A 22,246-nucleotide genomic window follows, 5' to 3' on the forward strand; every position below is an offset into this window, starting at 1 on the left:
TTCATTAAAATTCACAAAAGACCTCTAAATGGCTCAACTTTAAACATAAATCTTTGAACAACCATCTAAAGAACATTCCAACTAAATAAGAAACAAAGACTGTTTCAATTCTAATAAAAACATGAGATAATTCATAGTGACATATGGTTTCAGGGAGGAGATGCTGTGAAGTAAAGTGAGTTTTTCTCGTGCTAAGATCTCCCAAATAAGGCAGCGGAAATATATATTTTTGGTGCTCACTTACATATCCCATGGGGAAGTGCTTACAACACAAAAATCGTTTCTAAGAGTCCGATTTCTTTTCAAAGAATACACTCTATAGGTATTACAGTATCCCCCATGTTGTCATACTCTATCAATTCAAAGGCAGCTGGTAGCATTGAAAGAAAATCTGCAAAGGCTGTTCTGGAGTGCAACATGTCATATTGTTGTCAGTGCACATCAGTGCATCATTTTTGAAACAATGTAAGGTCCACATTTTCCTGAGAAATGTAACGATTACATAAAGATCTTGGGGAACAGAGCTATTTTAGAATAGAGATCTTTTACTACTGCACGTTGCTACCTACAGTACCAGTCAAAAGTTTGGACAAGGGTTTTTCTGTATTTTTACTATTCTCTACATTGCAGAATAATAGTGAATCTATCAAAACTATGAAATAACACATATGGAATCATGTAGTAACCATAYAAATACATTTTAAATGTGAGATTCTTCAAAGTAGCCACCCTTTGCCTTGATGACAGCTTTGTACACTCTTGGAATTCTCTTACCAAGCTTCACCTGGAATGCTTTTCCAACAGTCTTGAAGGAGTTCCCACATATGCTGAGCACTTGTTGGCTGCTTTTCCTTCACTCTGAGGTCCAACTCATCCCAAACCATCTCAATTGGGTTGAGGTTGGGTGATTGTGGAGGCCAGGTCATCTGATGCAGCACTCCATCACTCTCGTTCTTGATGAAAAAGCCCTTACACAGCCTGGAGGTGTGTTGGGTCATTGTCCTGTTGAAAAACAAATGATAGTCCCACTAAGCGCAAGCCAGATGGGATGGCGTATTGCTACAGAATGCTGTGGTAGCCATGGTGGTTAAGTGTGCCTTGAATTCTAAATAAATCACTGACAGTGTCACCAGCAAAGCACTCCCACACCATCACACCTCCTCCTCCATGATTCACGGTTGGATGTACACATGCGAAGGTTATCCATTCACCTACTCTGCGTCTCACAAAGACACGGGGGTTAGAACCACAAATCTCAAATTTGGACTCACCAGACCAAAGGACAGATTTCCACTGGTCTAATGTCCATTGCTCGTGTTTCTTGCCCCAAGCAAGTCTCTTCTTCTCATTGGTGTCCTTTAGTAGTGCTTTCTTTGCAGCAATTCAAACATGAAGGCCTGATTCACGCAGTCTCCTCTGAACAGTTGATGTTGAGATGTGTCTGTTACTTGAACTCTGTGAAGCATTTATTTGGGCTGCAATTTCTGAGGCTGGTAACTCTAATGAACTTATCCTCTTCAGCAGAGGTAACTCTGGGTCTTCCTTTCCTGTGGCGGTTCTCATGAGAGCCAGTTTTATCATAGTGCTTGATGGTTTTTGCGACTGCACTTGAAGAATGATGGACTGTCATTTCTCTTTGCTTAATTGAGCTGTTCTTGCTATAATATGGTATTTTACCAAATAGTACTATCTTCTGTATACCACCCTACAAGTGATTGGCTCAAACGCATTAAGAAAGAAATTCGACAAATTAACTTTTAACAAGGCACAACRGTTAATTGAAACGCATTGCAAGTGACTACCTKATGAAGTTGGTTGAGAGAATGCCAAGAGTGTGCAAAGCTGTCATGAAGGCAAAGGGTGGCTACTTTGAAGAATCTGTTTAACACTTGTTTGGTTACTACATGATTCCATTTGTGTTTTTTTCATAGTTTTGATGTCTTCACTATTATTCTACAATGTAGAAAATAGTAAAAATAAAGAAAAACCCTTGAATGAGTAGGTGTGTCCAAACTTATGAATGGTACTGTACATTTATCAGTATACTGGGTTGTACTGTACATTGACCTACACTGTGTCTTCATATCCCTTACTTCAGGATAATCTGGTATAGCCTGGGTGACAGTCTGTTTTCCTGCTTTCTTGCCAACTCCTTATGGAATTGTCATGCCAAACGTACCAATAACAATTATGRTTGGCTTGACAATGGAGTAGGCAAAAGCTCAAACAGATCTGGGACCAGGCTAAATCCGGAACATTCTGTCTTCCATTTTCTGTAGCAATATTTACATTAGTTCAGTSAACTTTGCTGGCATATCCTCTCCTGAACTTTGCTGGCACTATTTCTTTTTTCCTAAACTTATTGAACTCTTGCTTAAACGTTWAAAAAAAWTCTGAAAATGCAACGTTAACAAGTGCATAACGACGAGAGACCGGAGCCTTGTGAGTCACTCTCAGTGTTTTTCAGCACGCACCAGGTAGTCTAGTAACACACAACTACATATTTGCCTGCTATATACTGTATCATAGAATAACTATTAAGTTAACTGACRAAAACGTGCTAAATACTCTGCACATGTGAATTTGGTTTGCTAACTTATACACTTTTTAAACCAATACATTTTCCTGTCAACTTCAGCATTCAGCCAACTTTTTGCCAATTCTTTTTTATACATGAAAGGTATTGCTGGTGACAAAGCCGATACTTTTATTTCCGCCAACCGACCCTAGTAATGATTGCGGTAAAGTTCTGCCTTAGTATGAAATGTAGCCATAATGCTGAGGCGGCAATAGCACGCACTACGCTCTTAAGCCACAATAGGCTGTGGAAATGTTAGCTAAATTGAGGTGAGTGCTGCTCATGATCATCTTGTCTAGTTGGCTCATTTATTAGCGACAATCAGAACATTTTGCCAMCATGTTAGTGTATGTACAGTGRATTTGCATTTTGTTAAAAGTTAGACTTATTCTAAAATAGATTAAACAGATTTTTTTCCCTCATCAATCTACACATAATACCCRATATTGACAAAACAAAAACATATTTTTTGAKATTTTTGCWKATTTTTAATACATCTCCCCGGGATTACTCCAGACATGATGCTTGACATTCAGGCCAAAGAGTTCAATCTTTGTTTCATCAGACCAGAGAATCTTGTTTCTCATGGTCTGAGAGTCTTTAGGTACRTTTTGGCAAACTCAAAGAGGGCTGTCATGTGCCATTTACTGAGGAGTGGCTTCTGTCTGGCCACTCTACCATAAAGGCCTGATTGGTGGAGTGCTGCTGAGACGGTTGTCCTTCTGGAAGGTTCTCCCATCTCCACAAAGGAACTCTGGAGCTCTGTCAGAGTGACCATCGGGTTCTTGGTCACCTCCCTGACCAAGGCCCTTCTCCCCCTTCTCAGTTTGGCCGGGTGGCCAGCTCTTGGAAGAGTCTTGGTGGTTCCAAACTTCTTCCATTTAAGAATGATGGAGGCCACTGTGTTCTTGGGGCTTTCAATGCTGCAGACATATTTTGGTACCTTTCCCCAGATCTTTTCCTCGACACAGTCCTGTCTCAGGGCTCTACGGACAATTCCTTCGACCTCATGGCTTGTTTTTTTCTCTGACATACACTGTCAACTGTGGGACCTTATATAGACAGGTGTGTGCCTTTCCAAATCATGTCCAATCAATTGAATTTACCACAGGTGGACTCAAGTTGTAGAGACAGGATGCACCRGAGCTCAATTTCATGTCTCATAGCAAAGGGTCTGAATACTTATGTAAATAAGGTATTTCATTTTTTTTTATACATTTGCTAAAATTTCTAAAAACCTATTTTCCCTTTGTCATTATGGGGTATTGTGTGTAGATTGATGAGTCATTTTTTWAAATATATAATCCATTTTAGAATAAGGCTGTAAAGTAACAAAATGTGGAAAAAGTCAAGGGGTCTGAATACTTGCCGAATACACTGTAGTTTAGGCCAAACAAGTGGATTATTTTGCTGTTCACTCGCAGTCGCTTAGTAGCCTAGGCTGACCAAAAGCTTGCGACTTGTCTTAATCAAWTCATTTTGTTTTACTGAGTCTCCATCTGTTTATTTGTGACTTCTCTGGCTGGGCAACTAAGTGGAGATTGTATAGCTCATCTATTTGTTTGCTCATCTATCACTGATTAGAAACATTTTGCATGCAATAATGTAGCCTAAATCAAGTGTATGCCTATTATTTTGCAGTTCCACACGTTGCCGTGACGCAAGTTATATTGTTATATGTCATTACATTCTTAGCCTACTATAAAATATGTGTGTTGACTGTGATCAGGGTAGTCTAAGTGTTTTGTCTGTTTAATTAACAAAATATCTATTGATTTCATGTGCATGGCGCACCCATGTAGCCTTTAGGCTGTCCAGACCAGTAACATCATTAAACTCAAAATATGCCATATTATTTTGAAAATAACTTGAGTCTTACAATGTTTCTTAGGACCTGCCTAAAATAAATAAAAAATGTATTTCTTTGTGATGGTTTATATTCAATGGATTTATTCAAATAGACGTCCAACCACATCAGCCCACATCTAACTCTGCTCCTAAACTTGCCTATAAGTGCACGGGAGATATAAAATGCTTATCCTGAATGTGCAAGAATGTGGTAAAAATGGGACTGTATGAATTGGGTTCTGTAAAGGGTATTAGTCGCTAGTTATCAAAGTGGTTAGCTTCTTGCAAAATCAATCTTCTCTTCTTCTCTTCTCTTGGTAACAGCTGAGAATTCCACCCTGGATTAAGACCATTCTGTCTAATGTTTTGTGTTTGCAGAAAAGTGTGAGTAATATTTTTTTGTTATTTGTATAACTTTATGAGCTGTCTGTCCTGCAAATAATTTGTCAGAGACCGTATACAATGCATGCACTTGGTTGCATTTAGCTGGCATCCGCTATGGGAATTTACATGCATTGCTAACCTTCAGATTACAGTGGGGTATTCTGCATTTGAAAATAGCACCCCTTATGTTCAATGCTGGTAATACTGTGCCCCCTGGGATGGCACAAGGATGGTACAAAGGTATGAAAATCTGGAAACCGCCCAAGCCTGCATGATGCATCCTTGACTAGGCTACTAACGTTAGACACAATTCTAAAGTAATATATTTCTAATAGTAATATTTCTCATATATGACAAAACTCCACGTTTTTGCTTATCTATTTCACACACATCCATGTGCTTTTATGGGAAAAAATATATAGGATGTTTATAGAACATCATCAAAACTAATTCAGATAGGCTCATGGTATTGTTAGACTGCAGTAATGTACTGTAATTTGTTATCATTGCCAGGTGGCAATGCGGTGTGCTTGGAAACTTTTTGTAGGGGATCAAGTCCCCTACGTGACATTTTTTTTATTTATAGAAAAAACTTTCTCCTGCTGGTCCTCGATTCAAATAACACATATGTGACAAAGTAGATAATTTGAATAATGCATGAACAATGTTGTACAGTTAAATGTACATATATATGTAATACATGATTGTTATTTAATGCATTCTTAACAAAGTAACACAATAAATGTAATTCTACATTACAAAGAAGAAAAAAACCATCTAATCTGCGATTCGAACACGTACTGCAAACTGCAAAAATTGTCAGGTGCTAAGCACACTGCACTGAGAGATATTTGACCAGTCACTCAAACATGTGATTTTAGTAACTTTGATTAGCAGAATGTGTTTTTTTTACATCTGTTAACAACAATTTAATGAAAAAGTGTTTGATCACATCCAAATACGTGAACCTTTTTATTTGGCTGTTGTGGAATTTGTTACAGGAAATAATCATGCTGGTCATGTTAGCATAGGGCTATGTGTGCCATGTAATCTCAGGGGAAAAGGTAACATAGCATTTTTGGGAAAAGTTTAAGTCTAAGCAAGAGTTCATAAGTATAGATCCACTCAGTATAGAAGAAAAACTAACATCTCTTTTTCTCTCTCCATTGGATGTTCAGAAATTGGAGAGGCATTGTGGAAGTGTGTGGATGCTGTGAGTATTCTCACAGAATGAGGCATTGTGGAAGTGTGTGGATGCTGTGAGTATTCTCACAGAATGAGGCGTTGGGAGCACCATCTGTTTTCACCACCTCCAGATCAGGGATGGCTGAACAGTGATTCCTCCAGTTACCTTTCAAGACGGAAAACAATACGATATCCTTCAAATAATTTAGAACTAAGAATACTAATCTTAACTCGCAAGCGTGGAAACTAAAAGCACTTTCAGATTTCTAGGTCATTGTTGGAGGGACACATTTAGGCGAGTTTTGTTTTCACTTGAAAGAGCAGCAAAATATTTAACAAAGCACTTACCTGGGAAACTTAGATACACTTCTTCCACGTCAGTTTTGCACTTACATACCAGCTGTGAAAAGTGTCTATGTACATCCTTTTCAACAATAAATTCACTTACTCCAAAGAGGATGACGCATCCTATTTTATTCCTAATCTGTTCTGCACAGTTTGGTCAAATCATAACTTCCAACAGTAGCGGATCAATCTTTATCAACATTTACACTGCTGAGAGCGAATTGACTTCACCTTAGAGATATTTGTGATAAAGACTGGGTCACATAACTAAACAAGAATGAAATATAACAGAGTACCGTCACTTTACCCTTACACACAAACATTAACTGTACATGATCTAATTACATTTTCTTATCAAAACTAGATAAAAGTGTGATATACACTCAGTGGACTGTTTTTTAGGTACACCACCCCATTAACAAAAATAGTTTGTTGCTACAGACAGTGAGTCACTTGGTCATGACTTGCTATATAAAGCAGGCAGACAGGCATCAAGGCATTCAGTTACTGTTCGATTGAACYTTAGAATGGGAAAAACGAGTGACCTAAGCGACTTTGAGCATGGTATGATCAGAAATGGCCGGCGTCCTGCGCTTTTCACGCACGACAGTGTGTAGGGTCTACAAAGACTGGTGCAAAAAACAAAAAGCATCCAGTCAGCTTCAGTCCTATGGGCGAAAACAGCTCGTTGATGAGAGGTCGAAGGAAAATGGCAAGAATCGTTCATCCTAAAAGGCGTGCCACAAACAGGCAAATAACGGCACAGTACAACAGTGGTGTGAAGAACGGCATCTCAGAATGCACAACTCGTCAGTCCTTGTCACGGATGAGCTATTGCAGCAGACGACCAACAGGGTTCCACTCCTATCAGCTAAAAACAAGAAGAATCGGCTCCTGTGGGCACGCGATCACCAACACTGGACAATTGAGCAGTCAAAAAACATTTCCTGGTCCGACGAATCCCAGATCCTGTTGTGTCATGCTGATGGCAGAGTCAGGATTTGGCGTAAGCAGCATGAGTCCATGGCCCCATCCTGCCTGGTGTCAACGGTACAGGCTGATGGTGATGGTATAATGGTGTGCGGAACTATCCAGGCACACTTTAGGTGTCTTGACACCAACTGTGAAACATTTCCGTTTCCTGAGGAAAAGGGGGTTCTGACTCGGTACTAGGTGGGTGTACCTAATAAACTGAGCACTGAGAGTAAATGATTGCAGATTACCGGGGCCTGTTATACTGTATAGTGATTTTTAAAAGTATTTAATTAATTTATTGATCATTTAAAAAAAAAAACATTTTAGTTAAATTGTTTTAGCAACAATTTCATTGGGTTTGTCTGGGCTGCACAATAATCTGGCGTAGATCAACATCCTGTGTGACTAGACTCCGTAATATCAGTCTGAGGCCATGGTCTGTACTCAACACGGCGGTGCGGCTTGCATATGGAGAGGGGTCGTCTTTCTTTAAACTGCTCTTGAGAATCCCTCACCAAGGTGACTTGCCTGACCTCACTCTCAAGTAATAATCTCTACACTAATTACGCCAGTCAGGAACCCATGTCCTTGACCAATTTCTTGTCAGTGAATACCTCTCTCCAACCTCCTGCCCCTTAAAATCACAGCCGCGAAATGGAGGCAACAGCGAAAAATGGACACAAATGAGCACTGAAAATTAGGGATGGGAATTGCCAGGACCTCATGTTACAATATTATCACGATACTTAGGTGCCGATACGATATGTATTGCGATTCTTACCATTCTATATGTATTGCGATTTTATGTTCCAAACATATTGCTCACAATATGTCTCCTGCAGAGAGACAAGAGAGAGCCATAATAAAACCAAGTTCTGATCAGTCATGGAAATAAAAGTGCTGAAAACATGTTGACTCACTATTTAAAGATATTCTCTGGTACTTTTGTATACTTTTTCACCAGTAGTTCGGAAGGTAGCGCCCACAAGCCAGAAGTGGTCCCTGAAAATTGCGTACTGTCACAAATGTGCAGATGTGAACCACGTCATTGCTCTCTCTCTCGCTCTACTGTGTGTGTGTGTGTGTGTGTGTGTGTGTGTGTGTGTGTATGTCTTGCTAGCTGTCACTCAAATGGCGAGGGGCTGAAGCTCATTGGCTGAAACTCTGCTAGGCAGCTAGCACACGTATGGGTAAATTCAGGGGAAATGGCACCGCACAGCTTCTAGAAAACATTCGCTTTCAAATTAGGGATTTCGTGGCTAATTGAAGTAAGACATAGGGCGGCGCACAATTGTCCGGGTTATGGGAGGGTTTGGCCGGGGGCTCATCGCGCTCTAGCGACTCCTTGTGGCGGGACGGGCACCTGCAGACTGACTTCGGTCGTCAGTTGAGCGGTGTTTCCTGACACGTTGGTGCGGCTGGCTTCTGGGTTAAGCGGGTGGGTGTGCGGTTTGGCGGGTCATATTTCGGAGGAATATGCATGACTCGACCTTCACCTCTCCGAGCCCGTTGGGGAGTTGCAGACATGAGACAAGATCGTAATTGGGAAGAAAATACAAAAATTGGGTTAATAAATAAATAAATAAATATGTTTCTAAACACTTCTACATTAACGTGGATGCTACCCTCAAATTCAAGCTGACAGTCTGCACTTTATCCTCATACTCATTGTATAATTTCAAATCCAAAGTGCTGGAGTACAGAGCCCTCCCCCATTTTGGGGGGGGCCCCCCCCCCAAAATGTCACTGTCCCAATACATTGAGCTCACTGTATGCAGTATGTATTTTATTTGATAAAAAATCGATCTTTGGTGTCAAAGTATCAATATAATATCATCCTAAATATTGCGATATGTAACTGTATCGATTTTTTCCCAATCACTCCTGATAATGTTGATAATGTTGATAATGTTGATAATGCTGATAATGTTCAGATAATGCTGAAATCATGTGCATACTGTTTTGCAATCAATCTGTTCAGGTTGAAAAAGATGCTGCTCCAAGCAAATGTCATTTGTTCATTTTATGCAGTTTCCAAGGTAACCAGAACAAAATGTTTTGTTCGGTGTATCATTTGAATACCGTAATACATGGGAGCTGAAAGCCGATTTAAGCTCACATTTGCAGTTAAGACAAGAATATGTATCTTCCATCACTCGCATAAGTTTTAAGGTAAATCTAAGGAAAATAAGATAATACAGTATATAAATGATCATGTGATTAGAAATATAGCACTGTTAATCATATCAATGTGAGGGAGATGCTGATCAGGTGTTATTCWTATGCACATTTTGCCTTCAAATACAGTATACTATATGTGAAATAAATGTTAAGTGTTATATCTTTAGAAAGTGTAAATCATCATTTGACATAGAAATACCTACTCTAATCATCAGATGATCAATTACTGATAGGCATTATAAGAAATTATCCTCATATAAATTATTATTATAGAAATTATAGTCATAACACTGAAGACATTTTTAGCATAACTTTGTTCTTCAATTCTTACCTTCAAATGACTCAAATTAACGTACAATGATCAAGGAATATGTCATGTCAACAATATTTCAGAACAGCAATTATTCCAGGACTGCATAAAGAGACAGAATATGGTTAGAAGAATTTCCATGTAAAACAATGAAAACAGCAACACTGATCAAAGTTTAACTACTGCGGTACAGATGTACTATCACTATTAAGATAATGTCATAATCTTCTATTTACGTCCATGTTCTGTGCCTGTACATACTTACGCCCAATAACCTTACAAATATCTTTCATATAGGTCCTATGTAGAATTGACATCATAAACTACAACTGTAGTGAGGAAACCTTACAGTAGCTCCTAGAAATCATCTGTTTACAATGACACTGCAGTTTGTGATTGTGTTGTTCCCCCAATCTTACAAGTGCTTGTCGGAAGTTTACATACACCTTAGCCAAATACATTTAAACTTAGTTTTTCACAATTCCTGACATTCAATCCAAGTAAAAATTCCCTGTCTTAGGTTAGTTAGGATCACCACTTTATTTTAAGAATGTGAAATGTCAGAATAATAGTAGAGATAATMATGTATTTCAGCTTTTATTTATTTTATCACATTCCCAGTGGGTRAGAAGTTTACATACAGTCAATTACTATTTGGTAGCAATGCCTTTAAATTGTTTAACTTGGGTCAAACATTTCTGGTAGCCTTCCACAAGCTTCCCACAATAAGTTGGATGAATTTTTGGCACATTCCTCCTGACAGAGCTGGTGTAACTGAGTCAGGTTTGTAGCCCTCCTTGCTCGCACACACCGTTTCAGTTCTGGCCACAAATGTTCTATGGGATTGAGGTCAGGGCTTTGTAATGGCCACTCCAATACCTTGACTTCGTTGTCCTTAAGCCATTTTGCCACAACTTTGGAAGTATGCTTGGGGTCATTGTCCATTTGGAAGACCCATTTGCGACCAAGCTTTAACTTCCTGACTGATGTCTTGAGATGTTGCTTCAATATAGCCACACAATTTTCCTCCCTCATGATGCCATCTATTTTGTGAAGCGCACCAGTTCCTCTTGCAGCAAAGCACCCCCACAACATGATGCTGCCACCTCCGTGCTTCACGGTTGGGATGGTGTTCCTCAGATGAACGTGACACCTTCAGGTGTTTGGAAATTGCTCCCATGGATGAACCAAACTTGTGGAGGTCTACAATTTCTGGCTGATTTGGCTGATTTCTGTTGATTCTCTCATGATGTCAAGCAAAGAGGCACTGAGTTTGAAAGTAGGCCTTGAAATACATCCACCTGTCTCTTATACACATCTAGATGTGTATAAGAGACAGATGTAAACTTCTGACCCACTGGAATTGTGATACAGTGAATTATAAGTGAAATAATCTGTCTGTAAACAATTGTTGGAAAAATTACTTGTGTCATGCACAAAGTAGATGTCCTAACCGACTTGCCAAAACTATAGTTTGTTAACAAGAAATGTGTGGAGTGGTTGAAAAACGAGCTTTAATGACTTCAACTGTATATTGTGAAAGGTAAATAGTCAACCAGTGGTTTAGATGGGACCTGAAATAACCTCCATAGTGGTATTTTATGTCTTCCTGAAGCAGACCAGATCGTGTGACATTTTTGTATGAGGAACCTTCAAGAGACAGTGATGGCATACTGCACTATGTGTTCAGTGAATAAGGTAGATAACAATATAGACTGTGCAATGAACAACTGAGTAGAAACATCACCACTAAAACCACTCATAATTCGATAAGTGAGTTTTGTGTTTTCCCTGTAACACTCATTTCCTATTCTCATTTCCTAACAATCATTGTTTAGAGTGGTTAGAATAGAGGTGTGATTGTGTTATATTGTACAGAGAAAAAGTCAATTCAAACATAATTATACACTCCCCCCATCCCTATCCCATCCCACCCCCCAAACCCCAACACAGCCCTAAGGTGTTAAAAAGCTCCTATGTGTGACTAGCTAGACTAGGAAACAATTTATGGAATAACTGCATTACCTCTGTTATTCACATTTTTCACAACAACATTCAACCGAGTCTACCTTCCACATTAGCATGCAATCCTTCCATAGTCACTGCAGGTACCAGCAGAGTAGAGTTTTCATACATTTACCAGGGGATATGTGGATACGGGGACATGAGATTATAAAATTCATTTGGCTAGCTGCAATGTCATGATAAGTCTTACCATGCATACAATCACACTGCATTTGCCTGTCTCCCCCTGCAACCTCTCTGCCACTTTGACATCATAACTGACCATAACCTGTGCAGGGAAAACGGATTAACCTGGAACCTGTGCGTTTATCAATAACTACAAAATAGAACGGGTATTTACCGTATAAATGCCCCCAGCACAGTTACCAATCAAAACAAATTACTATTTCAATTGAATTACTATTTAACAATCTCATTGTGACTGGCTAAACTAGTTTGTGGTGTGTGGTTATAGCGCACCTCCAGTGTGTTCCTCCACTGTTTTCCGCTTGGCTCTGTGGCTGTTGTAGTTTAGTCTCATCTCCTGGCCGTAGTCGGGCAGGGTCTCTCGGGATGTGTAGGATTTGCAAAGGTTCCTGCCGTCCTCGCTTTCGTCTGAGGAGCTGGTGTAGGCGAGCTCCATCTCATTCCGGGCCTTGGACAACGACTGGTAAGGCTTACAATCCATCTGCTCCATGCCTGGCAACACTGAACCAAGCTCATTCAGTCATTGGATCCAAAATGCAAGACCAATCTGGAGGAAGTGGAGACAGAATAAAGACTTAGAACAATGAATTTACCTCACACATTGCTAATGTTGTGTCCCAGTACTGTGCGAAAACTATATAAATCAAGTAAAAAGTAATTATTTGGATATTAGTGTCTTTAATCAGCGTGTCCTTGTTCTAAGGGGTTGCTGCTGGGTGGTGGTGTTAGAAGATTGAGCTGCTTTATAGACACAGGGGAGGAGGAGCCCTTATAGGAACAGATTGAGAGATAACTTTAATTTACAGCAGAATCTGATGGACTGCTATGAAACACAATGACAGAAATCATGTGGCGAACAATGTATTTTATCCCCAGAGCTACAGAGGCAGTTATTTTTTTATTTACCATTAGCATTACTCAGTAGTAATATAACAGTAGCACAATGATGAATACTGTTATTTTGCATCTGTGTCCTAGTATAAGGCTGCAGTTCATCACAGCCTAGTAGTGTTTTGCTGTGTAGCATAAAGCACACTATAACCTTGATATGAACCCGTCTGTTCTGCCCTGAGCTCTGCTTGGGCTGACCTTTCTATCATTGCCGCCTGACAGCCACTAAACCTTGGCCATGGCCTTGACCCAAACACTCGACCCTGTAGCAGAGAGGATTGCCTTCACACCCCACTGTCCTTCTATACTTTGGGAACGGAGGGGGGAAAAACTCCCCATAATACAAACTTCAGCAAGAAATCAGAAGAGACTACTGACAATGTTTGCCCTCTGACATTTGTAATCTTTAACAGCATTCAAGACAAATATGACAATCAAATGCTCATTAGGCTGTGCCATCTTTGTCCGGCTTGTGGTAATAGGTTATTAATAGCAAGCTCAGTACATATCTTGCTTGACTAATTGGCAGTTGAAGGCATTTTTATGGGCCATTTGTATTCTGTGCCGCAGCCAGCCCCCTGGCTGGACGAGGCTGTTCTGTGCGTGTAAAGGTAATTACTCAGGGTAGGTGTGGCTGGAAAATGATGAGTGGGGAGTCAACACCACTAGTTGAAACAAGGCTGTTTTTGGTGAGGTTACTGTATAAACTCTGAGGCAGGGAGCCTAGGTAAGGCACCTATTTTAGCATACACAGTCCACACTGTCTACAAGAGGTGCTCTCAGTACTCCTTTTGATGCAAAAACATTGGAGTAGCTAGCTCATGAATATACAGTAGTAGTTCCTTTTTGTAGATTTTTGTACCCTTTTAACATACTTTAAATGTGTGTAATGTTGTGAAATTGTTAGATACTACTTGTTAGATATTACTGCACTTTTGGAGCTAGAAACACAAGCATTTCACTACACGCGCAATAACATCTGCTAAATGTGTATGTGACCAATAAAATTATATTTAATTTTATTTGACATGTAGGTAGGTATATGGGATTTGTGCCTGAGAGCTATTGTCACATGGACATTTCCCTAACTATGCTATCACTAGTTCCTTTAAACAGTATGTATAAACAGCAGAATCTGGTTACATACACAACCTTTAATTGTTGTTGAAATTGTTTAATTTCTTTGTTCCAATCGCCAACATGTTCTACTCACCATTGCTGTGTTGACCTGGCTCCAAGGGGAGCACGCCCAGGTCAGTTCAGGGCTTCATGCTCCGTTCATTACAAGTGGGGAACTCAGGTAGTACTACTTGTAAACTGGGAGCAACACGTTTTCCCCCAGTGGTATGCTGGTATTAACGAATTTACTAAATGTTATGAACGCAACATCAGACACAGGTTGTCCACCTCTCTGTGTTTGAGTTCTCCTGCTGTGGGGGTGTTTTCATTGTTTATCAGAAACGCTAATAATAGGTTAGGGCATGTCCTTTTAGCATCATTGTGGCTAGATGGTGTAAAGCTATTGTAAAAAAGTTGCATGTTTTAGTTGCGTCGTGAGAATTTTAGAAAGTTCTCCTAACCTGCTACGAAATGTAACTTCTGTCCGTTGCTGTAATAGACCTACCATTTAGTCACTTTCTCCTCATTCAGGTATAGATCATTGTCTTGGTAACATGCTGTTAGTTTAGCTATACCATACTCAGATGCTTGAGGTTATGGGTGTTTAGCCTGTTTGAGGCACTTTTGCCTTTGTCCTTCAGTTGAGGTAATAGTTAAGTATTTTTTGTCATGAACTATTTTCATTATTTTTCACCATTTCTATATTTTGGAAATACATATCTAGATCCAGTCTTCTACCAGTCTTCTACCAGTTCTACCACCAGTCTTCTACCAGTTCTACCACCAGTCTTCTACCAGTTCTACCACCAGTCTTCTACCAGTTCTACCCACCCAGTCTTCACCAGTTCTACCACCAGTCTTCTACCAGTTCTACCACCAGTCTTCTACCAGTTCTACCACCAGTCTTCTACCAGTTCTACCACCAGTCTTCTACTACTAACTTAATAAGCCTACTGTACCACCAATATTTTAACCTGATCCTCTGACTCCGGCTCCACACAAACGAATTAGGCTGGCAGGTTCTCTATCATAAGGTTATTGTGTACACACTGTCTTACAAGAGGTACTCTCATGTACCACTTCCTCTGTTGCAAAAACTAATTGAATTACCACTTCCTCTGATGCAAAAACTAATGAATAGTGGCTACCGCATGCAATAATTTATTTGTGTACCTTCTTAACGTTGATATGTATTTGTTTAAACGTATAAAAAATATTTAGGGGATAGAGTAATACACTGTAGCTACAACCAACATGTGTTGAATATGCAGCTAGAAAATCCCAAGAACATCTTCATAGTGAGATTGACAGTGTTCTCAGTATGTTCAATAACACAAACATCTTACATCTCAGAGTTAAATGTATTAAAATTACTCTTAGTGAACCAGGGACAATAATAGCCAGTGAAAAGTTCATAAGGCACAACAAATCCAATCAATAAGGTTGATATTCATAACTTATTTTCCCCACTCAAAAACTAATATTACTCTGTAAATGTCATTAACGTAATAAAATAGGAAGAAATAGAATATATACATTTCCCCATCTCTAAAAGGGCACATGCATAATGTAGCACTGGGAAAATGTAACATTTTATCTTTCCTCTGAGCAAGTTGCAATTTAACTACGCAGTCCTAAAATAACCTTGTGTTAATATTATACAACCCTTCCATTTTATGAATGTTAATCATGTTCCATTTGGGATACGATCAGTCTTATTTCTGTTACAGTAAATATCATTTTCCTCCTAAAGCTCCAAAATTATATTGGGTTATAGTTGCACCATAAATGCAAACTACAGTATACCATTTGTCTGCTTGGTTAAAACGGCTTAGTTCTACCACTCGGGTGCTTAGCAAAATATGTTTTGAATGCAGAGGTTTAATGGGAGCACATTGGGGCTAAGGCAGTGTCTTCTGATGAGCACCAAGTAGCTTTTAATGAGATGATTACGGTGTTTGTAAATAAACTGCCAAGTGGACACACAAATCATTCAGAGTAACACCAGCCAGCACAACACACGGTAATTTGCTCGTAATCCATGGGCTTTAACAGGATGAATGTTGCTGTACATCTTTTCGTGGTCCATGACCTTAGCAACGGCGACCTGTCATTCAGGACAGGGAGGGGCAGAGCCCCCTGTTTTGAGCACCACACTTTTAGGTAAAAAACGTATATAATAAAAAATATAAAAAACCTGTTTTTTTGGGGGGGGGGGGCTTGCTTGTTGTGCTTGGTATTTTGGCATTAATATGTGTCACATATCAGTTTGTAAACAATGTAACAAAAAAAAATGTAATTGCGTTAATAATGCTGCATACAAACATGGTCTCTTTTTTGCTTTATTGAGTAAGGCAGCTCCAAAATGCAGGTGTTTCAGCCTAGCTCAGTCCTTGCTGTGGTAGTGGGGATAGCCAGCAAAAAATACAAAGCATTGAGCCAGACTGGCTAACTTTTCTGTCATGATTGAATCAGTTTTCTGTCACTCATGGGACAGTACGTCATCCCCAATTCTAAGGTTAGAGCTCGAAAATGTTAGCCCCTTGGGTTCTGCCATAGAGTTATATTAGAAGTGCCCATCCAAGAAGGCTCAAGGTCATTGGCCACAGATAGAATGACATCAAATAACGTTATATCTACAGTAGCTTTGAATGGACTTTCAAAGTCTTAGCTAGCAGACATCATCAGTTGTCATCAAGTAACATTCTACTGGCAAATCCTTTTTAATCCTTGTCATATGAAGAGAAATAATGAAGAGAAATTATAGATATAACGTATCGGTGCTCATCGGCCCTTGTACATAAAGATTACACAATAATTCAACAATGAGTTGTTTGGAAGGAATCAGTGGCTAACTGCAAGTGTTGCAAAGAAACTACTAACGTTAACCTGCTATTCAATGGAGTGGCTGTGTTTTTTTCCCACAAAGGACCGCTGCGCCTCCTTCAGAAGGTGAGTCCAAAAATGTCTTGTATGCTGCTGCATAAATGATGTAATATGCAAGGGAGAAATGTTTACTGTAGCTAAGAACGTAATACTAAGTGTATGTTGTGTAGTAAGCTGTTAGTAGCCCATGTGCCTCACCCTAATAATTTGGTCTATTTTCACCAACGCGGTATTGTAAACACATTACGTTAGTAGTTGTGGTGCTTGGCTTGCACGTGCAAAWTTAGCACACACCACATTCTATAATAGAATTGTGTTATTTGACGTGTCAAATTGAAAGCTTATTTAATGCGTCAAATAGTGCTATATGACGTGTATCTTTTTTGATTTTTGACACGCAAAGACCCAAACGGAGTTCAATGTGCCTCACCCTAATAATTTGGTCTATTTTCACCTCTTAATTTCACCCACTGTTCTAACTTGGTGGTGCACAAATAGCCTATAACCTGTTTTAGAGAAATGTAATCATCGAATATTGTAAAAGCTTTCATTGTCTGTTTATATGCCCCCTTTATGTATCCTACGGTTCTGACGTGTGCAGGGAGTACACTGTAAGAACGGCCCATGTTCTGAATTCTGTCACTGTACATTTCAAAAGTGCTGAACAAATAGTTATATTGACTATGTCCGTCGTCGCTTGCTAATTTATGTCTTAATCGAAATTACGGATGGCCTCTTATCTGCTTGTCGTTCCCTTATGCCATAATTTTTACATCTCAATTGTCAGTTTAAGCAAGTCTGCCATATCAGCTATGTTTTTTTAAAAGGCAGTAAATGAGGCTGAATGAACTGTTTCGTTGACTAAGAAGGCTCCGCTGAAAGCCAGGTGTAGCAGTGCTAAGGTGTTGGGACTGCTGTTGGCACAGCGTTATGTTGGCCCTAACAGTTTTTGGGCACTGCTTGTCCCCGTTATAGTGCAATTAATGTATTGTTTAGTGTTATATCATGTAGTGGCTTTGCTGACATGGATCCTACATTTTTATTTTTGCCCCACCAAGATTTACATGCTAAAATCGCCACTGGACCTTGAAAAGCCAGTAGCATTCCGGAACACTCTTAACCTTCCAAAGCTGCATGACAAAAGAGTCTGTACAACCGTAGAAAAGAGAGAGAGGAGAATACTTTTACGAGAAAGAAAGAGGAAATATTAGATTTCTGATTTTTTCTGTACGAAATACAATACCCTGCCTTGGTGTAGTACACTACAGTATTAAGTCCATAAATCAAAGGCTGTTTGGTCGTTTGGTGCCAGTTCGCCAAGCTCCATGATGCTGGCTGAGCCTTCCTGGGACTCGGCAGGGTAAAGTGCTTGGTGTTAATTGGGTAGCTACATGTGGGGAAAGAATATTCAGATGAACGTCCCCCGTCGAGTCTGGGAGAGTCTGGCCCATCGGCCCAGCATGGGCACACGAGCCACAAACTTCATTACAGTGCTACAGGCATGCCGCAGGCACTCCCTGCCTCCATCTCTGTCATGGAGCTCCACTTCTCTGGAGCTATTCCTCTTCCTCCTACTGAGAGATCTGTCATTGTCATTTCTCTATAGTATACATCTAGTGTTTTCTACCCGACTGTATTTTCACCCCAGCTCATTCAATCCCTCACATAAGCACTGTTCCTAGGTCAGGGTTAGTATGTACCCAAAGGGATCAGCTTAAGTGCCTCGAGCACAAAAACAGATCACTTAGACTGTGTGATGTAACTGATTCTTGTGTGAACTGAAGATGTCTTCATATTGCCTTCCGAAAGTGTTCATATCCCTTGACTTATTAAAAATGTATTAAATCATTTTTTCCTCACCTACCTACACACAAGACCCCATAATGGCAAAGTGATAACATGTTTTTAGAAATTTTTGCAAATGTATTTKAAATGAAATACATAAATATCTCATGTACATAAGTATTCACACCCCTAAGTCAATACTTTGAAGAAGCATTTTTGCCAGAAATTACAGCTGTGAGCCTTTCCGGGTAAGTATCTAAGAGCTTTCCACACCTGGATGGTGCAACATTTGCCGATTTATCTTTTCATAATTCTTCCAAGCTTTGTTAAATTGGTTGTTGATCATTGCTAGACAACCATTTTCAGGTCTTGATTTTCAAGTAGATTTAAGTCTGAACTGTAACTCCGCCACATTCACTGTCTTCTTGGGAAACAACTCCAGTGTAGATTTGGTCTTGTGCTTTAGGTTATTGTCCTGCTGAAAGGTGAATTAATCTCCGTGTCTGGTGGAAAGCAGACTGAAACAGGTTTCCCTCTCGGATTTTACCTGTGCTTAGCTCCATTCCATTTATTTTTTATAGAGAAAAACTCCCAGTCCTTAACGATTGATGCAGCCACCACTTCTGCTTGAAAATATGTAGAGTGGTACTCAGTAATGTGTTGTATTGGATTTGCCTCAAACATTTTAGCCATTTTTTGGGGCAGTATTACTTTAGTGTCTTGTTGCAAATAGGATGCATGTTTTTGAATATTTGTATTCTGTACAGGCTTCCTTCTTTTCACTCTGTCAATTTCACTCTGTCAGTTAGTATTGTGGAGTAACTACAATGTTGTTGATCCATCCTCAGTTTTCTCCTATCACAGCTATTAAACTCTGTAACTGTTTTAAAGTCCCCACTGGCCTCATGGTGAAATCCCTGAGCGGGTTCCTTCCTTTCCGGCAACGGAGTTAGGAAGGATCTTTGTTGTGACTGGGTGTTGTCACACCCTGATCTGTTTCACCTGTCTTTGTGCTTGTCTCCACCCCCCTCCAGGTGTCGCCCATCTTCCGCATTATCCCCAGTGTATTAATACCTGTGTTCTCTGTTTGTCTGTTGCCAGTTCGTTTTTTTTCGTCAAGCCTACCAGTGTTTTCCCCCTTGCTCCTATCTGTTTCTAGTTCCTGTTTTCTAGTTTTCCCGGTTTTGACCATTCAGCCTGCCCTGACCCTGAGCCTGCCTGCCATTCTGTACCTTGTCACACCACACTGGATTATTGAACTCTGCCTACCCTGACCCTGAGACTGCCTGCCGTTCTGTACCTTTTGGACTCTGATCTGGATTACCGAACTCTGCCTGCCCTTGACCTGTCGTTTTGCCTGACCTCTGTTCTAGTAATAAACTTGTGTTACTTCGACACTGTCTGCATCTGGATCTTCCCTAAAACGTGATAGGTCTATTGATATACCATCCAAAGTTTAATTAATAACTTCACCATGCTCAAAGGGATATTCAATGTCGTTTTAATTTTTTTTTTTTTACCCATCTACCAATAGGTGCCCTTTGATTCTTGAATCTTTGTTTGAAATTCTCTGCTCAACTGAGGGACCGTACAGAAAAATTACCCCTGAACTTATTTAGGCTTGCCATAATAAAGGGGTTGAATACTTATTGACTCAAGACATTTCAGCTTTTCATTTTGTATTAATTTGATGTTATGGGGTATTGTGTGTAAGCCAGTAAAAAAATCTCAATTTAATAAATGTTTAATTCAGGCTATAACACAACATAATGGAGAAAAATACTTTCTGAAGGCACAATAGCTAACGGTTCACCAAACCCACGGTTCACCAAACCCACGGTTCACCAAACCCACGGTTCACCAAACCCACGGTTCACCAAACCCACGGTTCGGTACGTATTGCGGTTTTTGGGGTCACAGTTCGGATCAGTTTCGGTACAGTGGGAAAATGAAATGCCATTCACAATGTTCAGCATTCATAATGTTTCTTGCATTGTCTGTTGTGATCGGATTGTTATGTTGGGCCTCTCAAGTTTCCACTCTGATGCTGCATTTGTAACCATGTGGGAGGTGGGAATTTACCAGTTGTGAAGTCATAAATACCAGTTGGATGCATTCATGTGATTTGAACTCGTTGAGAAAAGCCGATTGGATAATGACCGACAAGCTGTGTCAACCATAAACTACAAGTAAAGCTATCATGCTTGCAAACAAATTACCGATTTCAAAAACTACATTAATAGATATATTTTATAAATAATGTTTTGCTGTTGCATTTAACTGCCAAAAATGCTGTTGTTACAGAGGCCATTTCCTTAGTAGGTGACGTCAGAGGTCATCATGTGGGAGAAGTGGGTGTTCAGGCTGATAGACGAGTTTCCCACTAGTAATTATCAGTTTTGAGGGCTGTTCAAGTGGATTTTTCCCAGTTGTATGTGATAAATTCCCACTTGGTTATGAACGCACCATGACACTGCCTCCTTCACTGCCAGATGTGCGTTTGTAGCACGGTACATCTCCTACTCTGGGGTAATGTGATGGGCTGTCACTGTTAAGTAAGGGCAACACAGGGTGCATTGGCCAATTCATTTGAAAACTTTGGCTTTGGTTGGCTTATATAGAGAGGGTACTACCTGATTGCTAAAATGGGCGCAAGAGGGAAGTTCATAACYTGGCTTGAGCATTTCCACGAGGTGCTAAAACCACTACTGAAACCCCCATTTCTCAACCACCGTGAATGGGTGCATATCCGCAGGTATAAACCAAAGACTGTAAGAAATATAAACATAGCCTACCTATCGCTTTTGTAATTTCTTTCTAAATCAGATGCCAAGGTCTGCTTGACTGCAGAGGGGAGACGATGTTGTGTTGTTTCCGTCTTGCTCCGGTATACAGAGGTGATATCAGTGTAAAATTGTCAACATATTTGAGGTGTTGACAGCTGCATAGGRTATTCTCGTTGAGCGTAGCATCATACTGTTAATGTTTTATCAACAACTCTCTGTCCAACGCCGTTGTAATTTACTGGGAAGCCAACATTTTCCCAAACTGGAAATTAAAACGATGATGGAGGACCTTCCAATTCTGGTTTATTGACCCCACCACTCACCAGTGGTGTAAAGTACCTTTAGTAAAAATACTTTAAAGTACTACTTAAGTAGTTTTTMGGGATATCTGTACTAGAGGTCGACCGATTATGATTTTCCAACGCCGATACCGATACCGATACWGATACAGACAATTGACAATTACAATAATACTGACTGAACACTTTTGTTTTAACTTAATATAATACATAATAAAAATCTATTTAGTCTCAAATAAATAATYAAACGTTCAATTTGGTTTAAATAATGCAAAAACACAGTGTTGGAGAAGAAAGTAAAAGTGCAATATGTGCCATGTAAAAAAGCTAACGTTTAAGTTCCTTGCTCAGAACATGAGAACATATGAAAGCTGGTGTTTCCTTTTAACATTAAACCCACAACACTGTTTAGTAGGTAAGTAAAACAGTAAAACGCCACAAACCACTGTTAGTAGGAAGTAAA

The 22,246-nt window shown here is 39.8% G+C and overlaps 1 protein-coding gene and 1 long non-coding RNA gene across 4 annotated transcripts in view; one reads left to right on the forward strand and one right to left on the reverse strand.

The window, feature by feature from the left end:
* Nucleotides 1–22,246, reverse strand: part of LOC111950883 (teneurin-1-like) — a 188,960-nt gene that overhangs the window by 129,702 nt on the left and 37,012 nt on the right. Inside the window, 1 exon segment of the mRNA XM_070434542.1 lies at nucleotides 12,291–12,564. Within this exon segment, the coding sequence (XP_070290643.1) occupies nucleotides 12,291–12,507 (217 nt within the window). The 5' untranslated portion in view covers nucleotides 12,508–12,564.
* LOC111950884 (uncharacterized) lies at nucleotides 2,335–16,372 on the forward strand. 3 transcript variants are annotated; one of them, XR_011473974.1, is made up of 3 exons: nucleotides 2,335–2,477; nucleotides 4,751–4,810; nucleotides 14,752–16,372. It is a non-coding gene; the product is annotated as an uncharacterized lncRNA (long non-coding RNA). The 3 variants fall into 3 exon arrangements; XR_011473975.1 differs by having other exon boundaries at nucleotides 2,335–2,442; XR_002875538.2 differs by lacking the exon at nucleotides 2,335–2,477 and adding an exon at nucleotides 2,819–2,847.

Source organism: Salvelinus sp. IW2-2015, linkage group LG23, assembly GCF_002910315.2.
Source record: "Salvelinus sp. IW2-2015 linkage group LG23, ASM291031v2, whole genome shotgun sequence".
Classification (NCBI taxonomy): domain Eukaryota; kingdom Metazoa; phylum Chordata; class Actinopteri; order Salmoniformes; family Salmonidae; genus Salvelinus; species Salvelinus sp. IW2-2015.